The 17,760-nt window shown below is 46.9% G+C and overlaps 1 protein-coding gene across 18 annotated transcripts in view; it reads right to left on the bottom strand.

Annotated features, from left to right (window-relative positions):
* Nucleotides 1–1,470: 1,470 nt before the first annotated feature.
* CEP19 (centrosomal protein 19) overlaps nucleotides 1,471–17,760 on the bottom strand; it is a 115,004-nt gene continuing 98,714 nt past the window's right edge. For 14 of the 18 annotated variants that reach the window (XM_086943965.1, XM_086943962.1, XM_086943954.1 and 11 more), the window contains one exon: nucleotides 1,471–7,404. In XM_086943965.1, coding sequence (XP_086800091.1) covers nucleotides 7,043–7,404 — 362 coding nt within the window. In that variant the 3' untranslated portion in view covers nucleotides 1,471–7,042. The remainder of the gene's footprint in view (nucleotides 7,405–17,760) is intronic. The other 4 variants (XR_015300956.1, XR_015300955.1, XR_015300953.1 and 1 more) reach the window with 1 other exon arrangement.

The raw sequence follows: 17,760 nt of genomic DNA on the forward strand, positions 1-17,760 counted from the left end.
AACTGCGAAGTGTGGGGCTAAGACGCAGATATCACTGCTAACGGCTTACGGTAGGTCCTCCCACTGAGCTGTCTCCAGTGACGTCTCTGCACCCCTGTGGCTGGCTTGTGTGGATGAACACCTTCCTCAGTGCTGGTGCGAGTCCTTGGTCCCCTAGCTCTTCTCTGTTCCATCTTGCGCGCCTGTGGTTGTTGTCTGCCCTGTGGAGTCATGCCACGCTCTTCTCCCTCTTCCTACCAGGTTTTTCCTTGGATGTGGCGTCCTGCCACCTGTCCCATTTTTGCGGCACATTGACATCTCACTGGTCTCGTCGTTCTTGTGACAGTCTTTTCTTCCCTTTTGTGGGCCTGTTGCAGGCCTGTCCTGTCCGTAGGACTTGCATGCGCTTCTTGGGGACTTCAATTGGCACCATCCCCTCCTCAGGGATCTTGCGGTGTCCCACTTCTCTTTGCTCGAGGGCGTCCTGCTTGTACCCGATTCTGCGCCGTCATGGCGCCTGCTTCTTCCTTTCTTCGGGTGCGCTTGTCCAGACGGGTCACTTTGTGTGACGGGCTCTTTGTCTGCTGTGTGCTGTGACGTCCGGTCATGTGTCGGTATGCTGTCGGAGCACATGTCGCTGTGGCGGCCTGCCACATGGAGTGTGCCACTCCTCTCTTGCCTGTCTTGGGTCCCTGCCGAATCAGTCTTGCGGCACTGCGATGGAGGACACCCTGTGTCCAAGATTTCACTCAGTCACTTTTAGGCCCATTCTGTGCAAAACCCTGCGCCTGCCTGAAGCAGGCGTAAGTATTGACGCAGCATTAACTAGATCGGGCCCCCAGAGCATTGCTGGAGCTGCGTCGCGCTTGCGACGCAACTCCAGCAATGCGTCACTTTTACGGCACAGATGCGTCACGCATCTGTGCTGTTTTTGCACCATGGTGCGCCGCATTGTAAATGCGGCGCATCCATGATGGCGGAGTTGTGGCGCACAATAACTGGAGCATCCCTGCTGATTTGCAGGGATGCGCCAGTTATTGTAAATATGCCCCTGTGTCTATTGTTCGAATACAGGCTTAGCCAGCGGCCCAGTGGGTGTCTGAGTGGCCTTTTTAGAGGCAGATGGGCGATCATTACCTCCGTTTAGCAACAGGCAGAGGTGTCACTTTCCTTCTCTCCTTGGCCGGTCCATTAATGAGTGCACATACTGAGCGGGGGCAGGGGGCGTGAGTAGAAGTGGCCTCACTTGTTTCACCAGTGTAAACTAACGCATGCATTTTTTTACCCCCTTCTAAAGTTTTTTTTTATAAGATTACGCCAAAGCAGTGATTTGAGGAGTGATTATGCAAATGTGGGCCGATTTTTGTTTTGGCGTGCCGCGACGATTTTCAATCCCAATCCAACCCTGAGGATAAGACCCCTCGTCGCCAGTGTGGTGTCAGGCCGCAGGCCCGCATATCCTGGAATGATGGACACAGACACTCAATGGTATGGTGCTGTAAACTGGCCCAGGGCACGTGCGCCCGGCCCCTTTTATTGACAGGGACACCTGACTAGTGACGCCTGTGATGGGTGGGTATGTAGTGTGGGTTCATTAGCAGTGGAACACTAGAAGGCGTCGAAGTTTTCCTGCTCGCATCTAGAATAGTAGTGCTAAAGCCGAAGGTCCCACACACAAACCTCAACTCTATCTGGGATAAGCACTTCTGCCCCGTGGAGCCCCTGAATGGGCAGGACAGCAATTCAACTTAAAACGAATACTTTAAAACAATTCATACATTGGTATTACACCTTCGTTTTAATTGATGATCAGTATTCCAGGCGCCCTCATGCTTACACGTTATACAACAGTGCACCATGGGGCCATCGTAATTTACGGGCACAATTCCATAACTGTTATGCCACCAAATTAGCCCCCTCAGTCTTTCTCTCCATTCGGCGTTAAGTAGAGAAAAGCTGCGAAACAACAGTGAGGTAAAGTAGTAAGGTTACTTATTGCGGATTTGTAATGCTGATTAAAAGACTTCTATTTACCTGCTGCAGGCGTCGTGCACGATGGGATTCCAGATAGGTTCCGACTTGATGGTACTCCCTCCCAGCTCAAATTCCCAGTGCTTTTCAAGGATTGTTTTTGAAAGGGAAAACTGTTTCTTCACACTACCGATTTACAGAGCTTTGTGCTAATTCCGTGCCTCCCCAAGTGCAGGTAAGTTTGGTGAAAGGAAAACGTTAGACTTAGAACTGTGAGTGTGACAATGTGGGCCAGGTAGTGTTCCATTTGTGCTCAAATAAAGAAAACTCACCAAAAGCTATCTGGTCTCTTGATAACCCTCTCAATCCCCAATCAACCCGGGAATGTGGATTTCACAACCGACTTATCACCATCACAAAAAAGCATTCCTTTTCTGGTTGTTGACTTATTTTTTTTATCAAATATGCACATTTCTTCTGTTACACAAAATACCTAACCTCCACAATTGGTCATGCTATTTATGAGGGATTCTTTGAGATGACATGGATTACCATTTAAGTTTGTAACTGATAGAGCATCTCGATTCATCTCCAAATTCTGGAATGTTCTGCGACAATGATAGGGCACAGTCACATTTAAACCAAACAGTCATCTCCCCAAACTGATGGTCAGATTTAGAGAATCAATCAATCTTTGGGACAATATCTCCGCTGATGTACTATGAACCAACAACCAACAGTCGTATAACTGGTTACCCTTAGCCGAACACGCATATAACAACTTGTTGCATTCATCTCTTTGCCATTTTCCATTTAAATCCCTCTTTGGCTTTCATGCACAACTATTTGCAGATATTTCCAAACAAATCTCTGACCTTCAGTTACTGTCATCAATTTGTACTATTCGAGCTAATACTCCCCTTCACCTATAACAGGTCAAAGCAAATCCCCATCCGCAAAAGGTGCCAAATAAAAGGAAGAACATTTTGGTTATCAGCTCTATTTTTTGTCACTGTTCGGTTTTGATTCCACATTGACACTACGTGTGCAAGTCTATTTCAATACCCAGATTGGCAGTGAAAGGTAGCAGTAGCTCTAGGGCTCCCAAAGGGCAGGACAGTTTACCCTGTGATCGCGTCTTCAGAGTAAAGCATGCACTATCCATCCAGTAGCTCCCACTGTATCGGTTATAAAGGACGAGTCCCAAGAAACTGAGGTGGTTTCTGCACTAGATTCAAGGAAAGTGAAAGATCAATTGCAGAGTTTAATCTTTTGTTCACGTCCCCAGATTAGTGGATTCCTTTGACAATAATCCCTGAAAAACTAGCACCAGCAAGGTGGATCGAAAGAACGGCGTACTCGCAGGAATCAGCATGGTACTAAGGGTTTGAAGGCTCCTACACAAAGACATGTGGGACACCTTCCTTTAATTCTGGGATGGACCACACCTTGGCAGCTGGGGCTCGATGAGTAGCAGGCCAGTCTGAGGCAAAGGTGAGACTTCAGGGCCTAGACAGGCAGCTGCACTATTTACATAAAATAAAGGCTTAATGTAACTGCCTTCCAGGACTTCTGCACAGAAAGAGGCCTCGAAATTAACCCCCAAAAAACTAAATTTATGATTTTAAATCCCAAGACCCCAAAGCGCCCGAATCCCCTACTTGGTTCTGTGCGTCTGGAAAGGGTAAACACCATAGAGTATTTGGGGTTAACGCTAAACCAACACTTGACGTAGGGGGCCCACCAGACAAAAGCCAACATGAGGCTAGCCCAGAAGGCGGGGGGCATTATGAGAGTTGCGTCAAAATCAACTTTTCGCCCTTTGTCCCCCGCTATTCAAATTTATAAAATGCAGGCTCGGGCGGTGTCACCTATGGGGGAGAGTTGTGGGGCCACACGTCATCCTCCAATCTTCAGGTGACGGAAAACAAATTTATAAGACAGCTTACTGCTCTACCATCAAGCACCCCACTCCTGCCCCTGAGACTGGACTTGGCTTTGAGGCCCATCGGAGAGGAACTAGGGCTAAAGCCTATAACATTCTGGCGCCGCATTTGGAGCAGCCAGGACCTTGTCTCCTATCGATCTGAGCTGCTGGAATTTCTAACTCTACCCAACGCTGCCAAGATACCTTGGCTAAATTACATCAAGACAACATGTGAGACCCTCGGACTACCAGATCTTTGGTTACATCCAGAAAGTACAAATGCCAGGATCTCAAGGAAAGCACTCTCCAGAGTATACTATGAAAAAATGCTTACCCAAGACCTGGCCAGTGCTCGAGAGGGTTCTCTGACACATGCTTTTACTGCAATAAAAGATTTATACAATTTGAAAGTGTCTTGGATGTAATGGCCCCTGTTTTAACAAGGAAACTTTTCTTACAATGGAGGTATGGGACTCTCCCTCTAAAGACTTTCACTAAAGCGTGGGCAGGAGAGTCGCAAACAGAGCTATGCCCTGCTTGTGCTCACACTAAAGAGAGTGAAGTTCATGTCCTCTTCTTCTGTCCAGCCTACCTCAAGAGCAGACGATATTGGTTGCTCCCACTATTGAGAAACTTGGGATTTAGAACTTTTCTTCCTGCATTTAGAGTTTTAAAAACAGACTTATCCCCGTCAACTGTGTTTGCCCTGGCCAAATGTTTAACTGCAATGTGGTATACCAGAACCAGACATGTAAAGATGGCAGGGGACCATTGAAAATCTCTCGTTTCTGACACACTGTTACCCTTGTTTTAACTTATTTTTACAAAATCTTTTTTAATGATGATTAATTGTTGTATATCTTTTATGATCAAACTGATCGAAATAAAGATTTGAAATTTGAAATTAGTAACTGCCTGCCAACTTTCCCTGTTGTGCTGTGCTCTGCTTGCCACGTAGTTCGTTCACTGTTTCCCATTCCCTACATTCGTTATTTTTCCCTTCTGTTTTCCTCAGAGTTACCTGACCATTTGCATATTATGCTGACACTGAATTGCACTTTGGATTTGTCGTATTACTGTGCTTTTCCATATTTCCTTCCCAGAAGAGTCCTAATCTCTCATCTGATTCTCTGACTTACTGTCTTTCCTCCCGCTTGGCTTTGCCTTAGTGTGGTCGATAATTTCGAAGCTGGTGAGTATACTGGTTTGTTACTGTATCATTGTGAATCGTTTGTGGCTTTCACCTGTACTAAAACACTGAATGTGCTCTCTTTGATTAGAGAGTCAATTCTGTTACCAGAGAACCTCAGTATGTAATTGTTCTGCAACTAGAGACGTAATACCTAAGAGAGCGATCCTCAAAAAAACCTGGGGGGTCTGAGAAGTTCTCGCGCCCTCTCAGCCCAGTTCCCTTTCCATCTGGTATTTGGCTTTGTCTGGTCTGTTTTCCTTGCCATGGACGAAGCCATTTTCAGGGGAGTGGGACAAATTGATATTACAACTTGTCAGACAACACACACACAACCCTTGCCAATCTGACAGTCAAAGAAACATGTAGAGGTGCAATTGAAATGATAGCAGATAAAGTGATTTCGCCAAAACCAGAGTTTGTAAGACAGAGGCAAATTAAACCCACGTTTTCTCTAATTTGTAGGACTTTCTGTTGAAACACAGCATTTACTCACATCATTCTACAAGATCTTTTACATTGTATAACAGTTTTGGTATACAAGGTTGTTCATGTATCAAAATGCTTTAGAGCAGTGGTTCCTAACTTGTTGTCCGAGGATGCACGGGGTGCGTTTGGCCTACTCAGGTGGTGCGTGACTGTTATACAAAATTAAATAATATTAAAATTAATAAATTAGATTTTTTCAACTATGTACAAGTAAAGAAGCAAAATTGAAAATTTGAAAACGTTTTCTAAATTGGATTGCGAATTACACAAAGTATTTTTATATTTGAATTGTTTGGTGTACATTGTTTTTTGTATGTTTTTGCATTGTTATGATGTTCCAATCATAGAATTTGCTTAGGCGAGGGGTCCCTGGCTTCCAATAATGATTCAGTGGTGGTCAATATAAGTCAAAAAGTTCAGAACCGCTGCTCTAGAGAATAAATGAGTAATTCCTTAAATAATGTAGCATTTTGTTTTTACTCTTATTTGATGCATCCTAATATTTTCCTTATTTGAAGCAGCTTAATATTTTGCATGGAACATAATCAAATCTTTCTGTCACTTCTAAGTAGCCTGGACTTGAAGAGGGTGCGTATCAAAGGGGGTCTCCTGACCTTTTGCATGGATTAACTGTTGGATGTCATTTAACCTGGTGTTCTGATTAGCCAAGGAATTGGCATCAATTAAAAAAACCTGATATATAAAAGAAGGTATGTCCTTAATGTTGAAGCACAGACTTTTCTATGCATCTTGTCAAATGAATATTATACTGTCTGTGGCTTTAGGACATAGAAAGTAGGTTAATCAGAAATGGTTATCTTCTGATCACCGGGACAGGAATGGTTTCATACAACTCATCTCATGTTGACAGGTTTAGCAATCATGTGAGTGGTCTTCAAGTAATAGTTCAATTTAAGAGAGAAAGTAAAAGATGCATTTCAAATGAAAACTGGTCTACAGTTCCTTGGCTTCCGAATGAGGTTGATTCCCATCAGGGCACGTACACCAAAACAAACCCTAAAACGGAAACGCTCACCCCCTGGGAAGGAGCATTTACACCCAGCTAATTTTGAAATACCTTCATGAAGCCAGGCCACATTTAAGGGATGTTAGCATCAGCTTCACTGAAGGGGAAACAAGCTCAATGCAGCAAACACGCTCATTGCAGCTAGCTGAAAGGACAAGGGATGTTATGGTACAGGAAGGCAGAGGGTTACTCTCTCGTGATAAAAGGAACAACTGAAGATTCGGTTCTAATTGGCAGACACACGTCTACTAATACATTGTAACTAGCGGAAGAACACTTTTTGGACGGCAGAACATAAGAGTGGTTAGATAAAACGGGCATGCACAGCACCCTCAGATTTCGAATGGGGAACATCCGAGCTTCTTTCTTTCCTAGCTAGATAAAAAGCATGAAAGTTCAGTATGTGATTAAGACAACAATTTCTAGTTTCCAGTCACCAGCTATCGTCTTTGTAGAGTCCTTAGACATCATCGTCAGATTCAGCATCCCATTCACACTCTTCAAGCTGCCCATCCTGTGGGAACTCCACTTCTACATTGTATTTGAACTCAGGGTCTTCCTTTCTCTTGCGGTTCTTCTCAAATGTTTCATCCATCAGACTCTTCCGTTTAGCTAGTTCTTTATCATCCAACTTGTTCAGGTCTTCATCTGGGTCAAGTGTGGTCTCCCGCTTAATATCCTCAAGGGTCTGAGACAGGTCCTGTCCCCTCAGGTGACCCCTTAGGACGGAAAACAGCTTCTCCAACTGATACAGTGAGACCCCCTCAAGATAACACTTGTGTCGCGGGTTGTTCTTCAGCTGTTCTGCTGCCCTATTACAATCTGAAAAGGAGAAACAAAGAGTTATCAAACATTATTCTGGTCCTGTTTCTTTCCAACATACCAAAATTACAATGCACAACACTCATAGGTCAAGTCAAGTCAAGTCAAAAAGGCTTTATTTCGACATATAACAATATCTTAAAAAGCGTACATACAATTAAAATTCGTTTCAGTACATTTTTAAAAAAACCGTAAGTTTTTACTATAAATGAATCTATAAATTCCTAACAAAAAGCATATAGTTTAAAACAATCCATGGTATAAAATGTAATTAAACAATTAGCCTAAGTCTTTTTGACCGGATTCGCCATGCCCACCCAAGGTACTTCGAGGTGGCACATGCGTAAAAAGTACGAGTGTCCGAAAGAAGAATCCTTAAGGCCACGTTACACTGCCTAGTACCCAGTGTGCGACACATGGGTTTTAGCCATTTTGACCGTGGGATCTTATATGCAGGACACTCAAATAAAAAGTGAGGGACGGATTCTTGGCGTTGTGGGCAAAAGGGACACCACGGAGCAGTCTGGTATGGAATTTTCCAATGGCTAGTAAGATCCATTACGGGGAGAAGACCAATTCTGAATTTGAAGTACAGGGACCTTTCCCAAGGGGCTGAGATAATGTCCAGATACAGTTCTCTAAAGGGGGTATCTTTGGACTCCATGAACTTTCTGGTCGACTTGCATATCGAGGAGGAGGAATTCCTTCTATTTGACACCCAGTTCCAATAAAGCTGTTTTATTGTTGTTTTGGGCGGGGCTGACTGTTGGTACCATGCTTCTTCCAGCCCCAGATTGGTAAGTAAAGCTTTGATATCCGTTAGCCACTTTATTTTCGCCCACCCTGTCGATCTTAATATCTCCCGTAGACCATCCGCATAACTTGAGAGTTCGGGGACTCTCCAGATGCGGGCCCACAGAAGCAAAGGGCGTAACTTCGCTAGATCATCAATAGCCCGGCGGCCCATGTCCAATTGCAAAGGCAGGATGGGGACAGAAGGGCCAAGGGACATCAGGCTTCTCAAGAAGGTGTTCTCAGCTCGAGTAAGATCTTTCAAGTTCGACATTCCCCATAGTTCCGCCCCGTACAATGCGGCGCTTACTCCTCTAGCCGCGTAGATGTCCAAAACTGCGGCTATGGGTTTAGTTGAGGCTGCTCTCTGCTCTTTTAGCAGGGTCCCAGTTACTCTTTTTAGGTTCAACAACATTTTAAACAAATGCTGGTCCCATTTCATGGAATCCACCAACCTGATGCCCAGATAATCGAAGGTTTTAGTCCTGTCCAATGCCACAGAGCCCAATGTTGGCGGTGGGCCAAGTTTTTGCGGAGGGTTCAAAATAAGGTACTTTGTTTTATCTGTATTTATGCAGAGTCCTCTTTTTTTACAAAAATCGTCAAAGCCTGAAAGAAGCTGTTGCAGGCCCATTGGCGATTTTGACAGAAGCAAAGTATCGTCCGCAAAAAGCAGGGTGGGAATAGAACGACCTGCCAGGCGAGGGGCATCCGCTGGAATCCTTGACAAGTGGTCCACCACCCCATTAACGTAGAGCGAAAAGAGTGTTGGGGCAAGAACACACCCTTGCCGCACTCCTCTGTTCACTTCTATTCTTCGGGTCTTTTGGCCATTGGGACCCCAGCGGATTTGGGCATAGTTGTTTTCATGAAACTTCATGACCAAGTGGAGCAGGTAAGGTGGCAGGCCAAGATCACTGAGGACCTTCCATAAGTTATTTCTGGGGACCAAATCGAAGGCCGTCCGGAGGTCGATAAAAGCAAGATATAATGTGCCCTTCCCAATAGTAACGACCTTCCAGTAAATCATAAGAAGCCTTAGCGATTGTTCAATTGTTCCGGTGCCAGCACGGAACCCTGCCTGGAGATCCGAAAGGATCCTGTTCTCATCTGCCCATTGCTGTATTCTCAATAGGAGAACCTTGCCTGCTACTTTTTGCGAACAGTCTATCAGGCTGATCGGCCTGTAATTCCCTGGATCTTCTCTCGAGCCTTTTTTGTGCAGGGGGACCACTTCGGCGGCCATCCAGGAGGCAGGCAGAGGTGCACCCGCCATGGCAGCGTTCAAAACAGATGAAATCATCGTACTCCAATCATCTAGGTCAACACGGAGCAGGTCACCCGGAAGACCATCGGGGCCAGCCGCCTTGCGCGGGACAAGAGATTTTATTGCACCTTCCGCTTCTTTCTTAGTAAACAGATTTTCCTCGGGACTCTCCACCTCTCGAGGGGGTTGTGGTAACACGGAATCCAACGCTTCAACTGCGGTTGCCGTATACAATTTCGAGAAATGTGTATACCATAGGTCCTCGGTTATGTTGCAGGTGATGACTGTATCGAGGGGTCTGTTTTTCTTGTGTACTAAGTCCCAAAAACCTTTTGCGTTTTTTTCAACGCTAGCAGTTCGGAGATCCTGCCAGAACTTGTCTTCCCAGTCTCTTTTTGCTGTTTTGAGCTCCGTTTTATAATCCTTCCGTTTGGTGGCTATTAGGGTGGCGTCTCCACTTTTCACAGCCAGTATCAGGGCTCTCTTCATGGCACGACACTCCTTCGAGTACCATCCTGGCTTGCCCTGCCGATTGTCACGATTTGGGTTTCCTTTTTTAATTTTGGCCTTAAAAAGGTCTCCAATTGACAGCGAGACCTCGCAGAACAATGCTGTAATCTGATTTGGGCAGATAGGTTGGCTTTTTAAAATGGCACAGGCTGAAGAGGTAACAGCTCTGATACATGCCATTTTCTCCTCATCTATTGCCACTTTGTCCCATTTCAGACGTCTTAAGCAGTTTGATGGAACCACCCCTCCCAATGGCCCTGTCACTAGTGCATCATGATTTCCGCTTCCTGGTATTATCTCCTTCCACCAGATTGATAGGGTCAAGGAAAGAGCATTATGGTCACTTTCCAGGGAGGGTAGAACAATCATATCCTTCATATGTCCCCACAAAGAAAAGTTTAGAAGGATGTAATCAATCCGGGAAGAGTGGCCAACCCTATTATATGTATGAGCCCCCGCTAAATCTGATGGTGTCCTCCCATTGGCTGCCCTTAGGCCGTGCTCTAGAGTGAGGGAATTTAGCTGGATGATTCTGGGGGTCCAACTATTTATGATGGGAAGATCAAGTGACGGGACACCTCTCCTAGAATCTTCATCATATAAATCCAGGGATTCATCGGGCAGCAAAGGCTCGAATGTACAATTGAAGTCCCCCATAACCAAAATTAGGGAATTGCTACTACACTCACCCAGGGCTGCCTCCAGGTCCAAGAGCGTTGGTGACAAGGCTCTCCCGGAGGCCCCTCTTGTATAGATGTTGATAATCTCCAGTTTTTCCGCACTCCTTGGACAAATTACAGTGAGGTGCATCAAATCTGGAGATTTTTGGGGGTGTTGGTGAACCCTCCATCCCAGAGTGATGTTTACCCAAACCAAGAGACCTCCGTAGGGACAACCTCTTCCCGAGGCTGGGATTTCAGCCGGGACAAAAAAGGTGGCATAACCTACTCGGTGCCTTGGTTCTACGCACCACGTCTCTTGGAATGCACAAACTGAGTGGGGTTCAACGAGCGCCACCCAGTCTGGGACATCTTGCTTGCTGCTTAAGCCTGCCACATTCCAACTGATGATTTTCAGAGGTACATAGTGCTGGGACTCATTACAACCGCTATTCCCACCCAGTGGACCCGGAGTTTGAAGTCCGGCCACGAGTTCAAGATTATTTGACCCGTCACCTAAAATAATAGGTAGAATTGGGGTAGGCGGGGGATGGTGCACAACATTATTGGTCAAGGGTACCTCCCCTACTATACAAATTGTATTAACCCTAGGGGGGGAGACATTGTTTACCACTGAGTTATTAAGTCACCAGCCCCAACCCTGTGGAGTGGCTGGTTGGGTAGGAGTCCGTACCCTTGCTCTGGGGTCCAAGATTGGATAATGGGGGAACCATACTCCTCTACCCCCATCTTGGCAAGGTTTATTGAGCCCCATTAATGCTTTATTTCGACATATAACAATATCTTAAAAAGCGTACATACAATTAAAATTCGTTTCAGTACATTTTTAAAAAAACCGTAAGTTTTTACTATAAATGAATCTATAAATTCCTAACAAAAAGCATATAGTTTAAAACAATCCATGGTATAAAATGTAATTAAACAATTAGCCTAAGTCTTTTTGACCGGATTCGCCATGCCCACCCAAGGTACTTCGAGGTGGCACATGCGTAAAAAGTACGAGTGTCCGAAAGAAGAATCCTTAAGGCCACGTTACACTGCCTAGTACCCAGTGTGCGACACATGGGTTTTAGCCATTTTGACCGTGGGATCTTATATGCAGGACACTCAAATAAAAAGTGAGGGACGGATTCTTGGCGTTGTGGGCAAAAGGGACACCACGGAGCAGTCTGGTATGGAATTTTCCAATGGCTAGTAAGATCCATTACGGGGAGAAGACCAATTCTGAATTTGAAGTACAGGGACCTTTCCCAAGGGGCTGAGATAATGTCCAGATACAGTTCTCTAAAGGGGGTATCTTTGGACTCCATGAACTTTCTGGTCGACTTGCATATCGAGGAGGAGGAATTCCTTCTATTTGACACCCAGTTCCAATAAAGCTGTTTTATTGTTGTTTTGGGCGGGGCTGACTGTTGGTACCATGCTTCTTCCAGCCCCAGATTGGTAAGTAAAGCTTTGATATCCGTTAGCCACTTTATTTTCGCCCACCCTGTCGATCTTAATATCTCCCGTAGACCATCCGCATAACTTGAGAGTTCGGGGACTCTCCAGATGCGGGCCCACAGAAGCAAAGGGCGTAACTTCGCTAGATCATCAATAGCCCGGCGGCCCATGTCCAATTGCAAAGGCAGGATGGGGACAGAAGGGCCAAGGGACATCAGGCTTCTCAAGAAGGTGTTCTCAGCTCGAGTAAGATCTTTCAAGTTCGACATTCCCCATAGTTCCGCCCCGTACAATGCGGCGCTTACTCCTCTAGCCGCGTAGATGTCCAAAACTGCGGCTATGGGTTTAGTTGAGGCTGCTCTCTGCTCTTTTAGCAGGGTCCCAGTTACTCTTTTTAGGTTCAACAACATTTTAAACAAATGCTGGTCCCATTTCATGGAATCCACCAACCTGATGCCCAGATAATCGAAGGTTTTAGTCCTGTCCAATGCCACAGAGCCCAATGTTGGCGGTGGGCCAAGTTTTTGCGGAGGGTTCAAAATAAGGTACTTTGTTTTATCTGTATTTATGCAGAGTCCTCTTTTTTTACAAAAATCGTCAAAGCCTGAAAGAAGCTGTTGCAGGCCCATTGGCGATTTTGACAGAAGCAAAGTATCGTCCGCAAAAAGCAGGGTGGGAATAGAACGACCTGCCAGGCGAGGGGCATCCGCTGGAATCCTTGACAAGTGGTCCACCACCCCATTAACGTAGAGCGAAAAGAGTGTTGGGGCAAGAACACACCCTTGCCGCACTCCTCTGTTCACTTCTATTCTTCGGGTCTTTTGGCCATTGGGACCCCAGCGGATTTGGGCATAGTTGTTTTCATGAAACTTCATGACCAAGTGGAGCAGGTAAGGTGGCAGGCCAAGATCACTGAGGACCTTCCATAAGTTATTTCTGGGGACCAAATCGAAGGCCGTCCGGAGGTCGATAAAAGCAAGATATAATGTGCCCTTCCCAATAGTAACGACCTTCCAGTAAATCATAAGAAGCCTTAGCGATTGTTCAATTGTTCCGGTGCCAGCACGGAACCCTGCCTGGAGATCCGAAAGGATCCTGTTCTCATCTGCCCATTGCTGTATTCTCAATAGGAGAACCTTGCCTGCTACTTTTTGCGAACAGTCTATCAGGCTGATCGGCCTGTAATTCCCTGGATCTTCTCTCGAGCCTTTTTTGTGCAGGGGGACCACTTCGGCGGCCATCCAGGAGGCAGGCAGAGGTGCACCCGCCATGGCAGCGTTCAAAACAGATGAAATCATCGTACTCCAATCATCTAGGTCAACACGGAGCAGGTCACCCGGAAGACCATCGGGGCCAGCCGCCTTGCGCGGGACAAGAGATTTTATTGCACCTTCCGCTTCTTTCTTAGTAAACAGATTTTCCTCGGGACTCTCCACCTCTCGAGGGGGTTGTGGTAACACGGAATCCAACGCTTCAACTGCGGTTGCCGTATACAATTTCGAGAAATGTGTATACCATAGGTCCTCGGTTATGTTGCAGGTGATGACTGTATCGAGGGGTCTGTTTTTCTTGTGTACTAAGTCCCAAAAACCTTTTGCGTTTTTTTCAACGCTAGCAGTTCGGAGATCCTGCCAGAACTTGTCTTCCCAGTCTCTTTTTGCTGTTTTGAGCTCCGTTTTATAATCCTTCCGTTTGGTGGCTATTAGGGTGGCGTCTCCACTTTTCACAGCCAGTATCAGGGCTCTCTTCATGGCACGACACTCCTTCGAGTACCATCCTGGCTTGCCCTGCCGATTGTCACGATTTGGGTTTCCTTTTTTAATTTTGGCCTTAAAAAGGTCTCCAATTGACAGCGAGACCTCGCAGAACAATGCTGTAATCTGATTTGGGCAGATAGGTTGGCTTTTTAAAATGGCACAGGCTGAAGAGGTAACAGCTCTGATACATGCCATTTTCTCCTCATCTATTGCCACTTTGTCCCATTTCAGACGTCTTAAGCAGTTTGATGGAACCACCCCTCCCAATGGCCCTGTCACTAGTGCATCATGATTTCCGCTTCCTGGTATTATCTCCTTCCACCAGATTGATAGGGTCAAGGAAAGAGCATTATGGTCACTTTCCAGGGAGGGTAGAACAATCATATCCTTCATATGTCCCCACAAAGAAAAGTTTAGAAGGATGTAATCAATCCGGGAAGAGTGGCCAACCCTATTATATGTATGAGCCCCCGCTAAATCTGATGGTGTCCTCCCATTGGCTGCCCTTAGGCCGTGCTCTAGAGTGAGGGAATTTAGCTGGATGATTCTGGGGGTCCAACTATTTATGATGGGAAGATCAAGTGACGGGACACCTCTCCTAGAATCTTCATCATATAAATCCAGGGATTCATCGGGCAGCAAAGGCTCGAATGTACAATTGAAGTCCCCCATAACCAAAATTAGGGAATTGCTACTACACTCACCCAGGGCTGCCTCCAGGTCCAAGAGCGTTGGTGACAAGGCTCTCCCGGAGGCCCCTCTTGTATAGATGTTGATAATCTCCAGTTTTTCCGCACTCCTTGGACAAATTACAGTGAGGTGCATCAAATCTGGAGATTTTTGGGGGTGTTGGTGAACCCTCCATCCCAGAGTGATGTTTACCCAAACCAAGAGACCTCCGTAGGGACAACCTCTTCCCGAGGCTGGGATTTCAGCCGGGACAAAAAAGGTGGCATAACCTACTCGGTGCCTTGGTTCTACGCACCACGTCTCTTGGAATGCACAAACTGAGTGGGGTTCAACGAGCGCCACCCAGTCTGGGACATCTTGCTTGCTGCTTAAGCCTGCCACATTCCAACTGATGATTTTCAGAGGTACATAGTGCTGGGACTCATTACAACCGCTATTCCCACCCAGTGGACCCGGAGTTTGAAGTCCGGCCACGAGTTCAAGATTATTTGACCCGTCACCTAAAATAATAGGTAGAATTGGGGTAGGCGGGGGATGGTGCACAACATTATTGGTCAAGGGTACCTCCCCTACTATACAAATTGTATTAACCCTAGGGGGGGAGACATTGTTTACCACTGAGTTATTAAGTCACCAGCCCCAACCCTGTGGAGTGGCTGGTTGGGTAGGAGTCCGTACCCTTGCTCTGGGGTCCAAGATTGGATAATGGGGGAACCATACTCCTCTACCCCCATCTTGGCAAGGTTTATTGAGCCCCATTAATGGGGGGGGGGGCGATAGAAATACCCCAAATCCCTAGTTTGTATGTCGCAAAAGTTGTAATGCGACTGTTGGCTACAAATCATGCCTGCTGCTCTGGGGTCATTGAAATTAATCAAAACGCAGTCCCCGGTAATAGCCTTGCGTCTGTTACCAATCCAACTCACGCGTCGGACGAAGGCTATTCTACCATCTATGTGCCCTGGGAGGGGTCTATTAGCTTTTAGCCAGGAGAGAGTCTTGTGTCTGAGTTCAGAATAGGACTCACAAGAACCCTCTTCAAGCTCGGGTACCCCTGTTAGAATAACCACATATGGCTTACAGCCAGGGGGAAGGCTAGCATTTGGCGTGCGCCGTTTTACCCTATCTTTGACCGGAGATTTTACTGTGATTTTTGCTGGAGATTTGGTCACAGCTTTTATAACAGGAGTGAGAGGAGATGGGGTTGTAACACCCTTACTTGCAGTTACTGTATCTCCAGTTACCTTAGTGTTAGGGGCAATAGGCTTGGGATTTGCGGCAAATTTGACCTTAAGTGCCTTGGGTGCCTGGGTGCTAGATTTGTTCATCGGACGGGCCAAACTAGACTCAAGAGTAGTAGTAGATGGGGGGGGTATGGTTCCAGTGTTGGGTTGTTGAGATTGGGGAGCCTTAGCCAAGGCGGGCGTTTTTTGACAAGATGAAGGCTCAGGGAGGGCTGTAGAAATAGGTAGAACTAATGGAGCAGCACCACTCCTTAGCCCACCGTTTTCTTCAACCTGGGATTTAGCGTGAAATTTAACTAACGATTTCACTGCATAAAAGTTGTCCAGCATTGACTGCTCAAGTGAGGCTAGTTTGCGTGTGAGGCCATCAATCTTATCTACGAGAGGCATCACCACAGACTTAATAATGCTCTCGACTTGAGGGAAAATGCTAGCATCTATAGGAGCCATTTGACCAGGAATACCCTCAGAGGCAGAATCTCCAGTATGGGCCACTTGGGGTTTTAAGTGAGGAACCTGATTCGGGGTAATACCCCCTTTTGATGTAATGTTCCTGCTAACTTTACTGTGGGGTTTTAGAGAGCCTCCCCTACGGGGACTAGCGGGACGCTTTCTCTTCTTTTGGGGGACTATACCTGGGGCTGGATTCCCTACAGGTGCAGTTTGAGGGGCTACTCCTCTAGGAGTATTAATATCGGAATGACCTGCAGTGGATAGAGGATTCACAGCTTCACTAACAAGCACTGGGGGGCTCGAGGCGTCAAGGATATCGTAGTTACAATCTGGGATCTGACCCCCTGGTGATGGAATACTAGGAAGGGAAGAAATTGAGTGTGTCGGGTCAAGCACAATACTTGGAGCTGTAGTGGTTACCCTTTCTAAGCTAGCCCTAATCCTACTCACTCTCTCGTCAATAGTAGGAGAATCAACTATTAACAAAGGAGTTAAAGGAATATGACCAGGGCTATCAGCTAGGGCAATGGCGCCCAGAGAAGAGCGCTTATTAGACATACTCAAGGAATCCCGTGATAACCTTCGCTCTGCCAAGATTATCTCCTTCTCAACTATGGAAACTGCACGGGTGATAAACTGGTCCATAGTACCTAAAACAACGTCTCCTGCAGATTTCTTTGTCTTACAGGATCGCGTTCCTGAAGCCATTGTCCTGGAGGCTGGATGTCCGCTTTATGGAGCCAAGGGATGTGGCCCAGCCCGGCCTCCTTCGGCCCCGGACGGCCACAGACGGTCCCGCCCTTGTCCCGGGCTTCTCCCGGCGCTACCGCGCGCTACCGCGCTGCTGTAAAGGCAGTGTCAATTTATATACAACTGGAGAGGAGGGGAGGAGCAGACAGGGAGAGCGGCCCAGGTGCTCTCAATTTGGGCAGGCAAGCGCTCCTGGGAGCTGTAGTCCGGCTCCTGCGCCTGCCTTCGCTCGCAGCCCCGCCTGTCTCTCTCCTACTCCGGACACCGGCTTGAAAATAATGTTCCAAAATCCACCCCGAGCGAAGCGGGACCCGCGGAGCGGGTACCGCAAGAGGTAGGCTGAAGTTGCAAGTATTTACAGGCACTCCGTCCTCACGTTAGCTGCCAAGCACAGAAAATGCGTCCCAATGCAGGACCAGCGCACTAGAGTTTTAAATCCCAGGGGAGGGGAGGAGCAGACAGGGAGAGCGGCCCAGGTGCTCTCAATTTGGGCAGGCAAGCGCTCCTGGGAGCTGTAGTCCGGCTCCTGCGCCTGCCTTCGCTCGCAGCCCCGCCTGTCTCTCTCCTACTCCGGACACCGGCTTGAAAATAATGTTCCAAAATCCACCCCGAGCGAAGCGGGACCCGCGGAGCGGGTACCGCAAGAGGTAGGCTGAAGTTGCAAGTATTTACAGGCACTCCGTCCTCACGTTAGCTGCCAAGCACAGAAAATGCGTCCCAATGCAGGACCAGCGCACTAGAGTTTTAAATCCCAGGGGAGGGGAGGAGCA

Source organism: Lissotriton vulgaris, chromosome 11 (assembly GCF_964263255.1).
Source record: "Lissotriton vulgaris chromosome 11, aLisVul1.2, whole genome shotgun sequence".
Lineage (NCBI taxonomy): Eukaryota > Metazoa > Chordata > Amphibia > Caudata > Salamandridae > Lissotriton > Lissotriton vulgaris.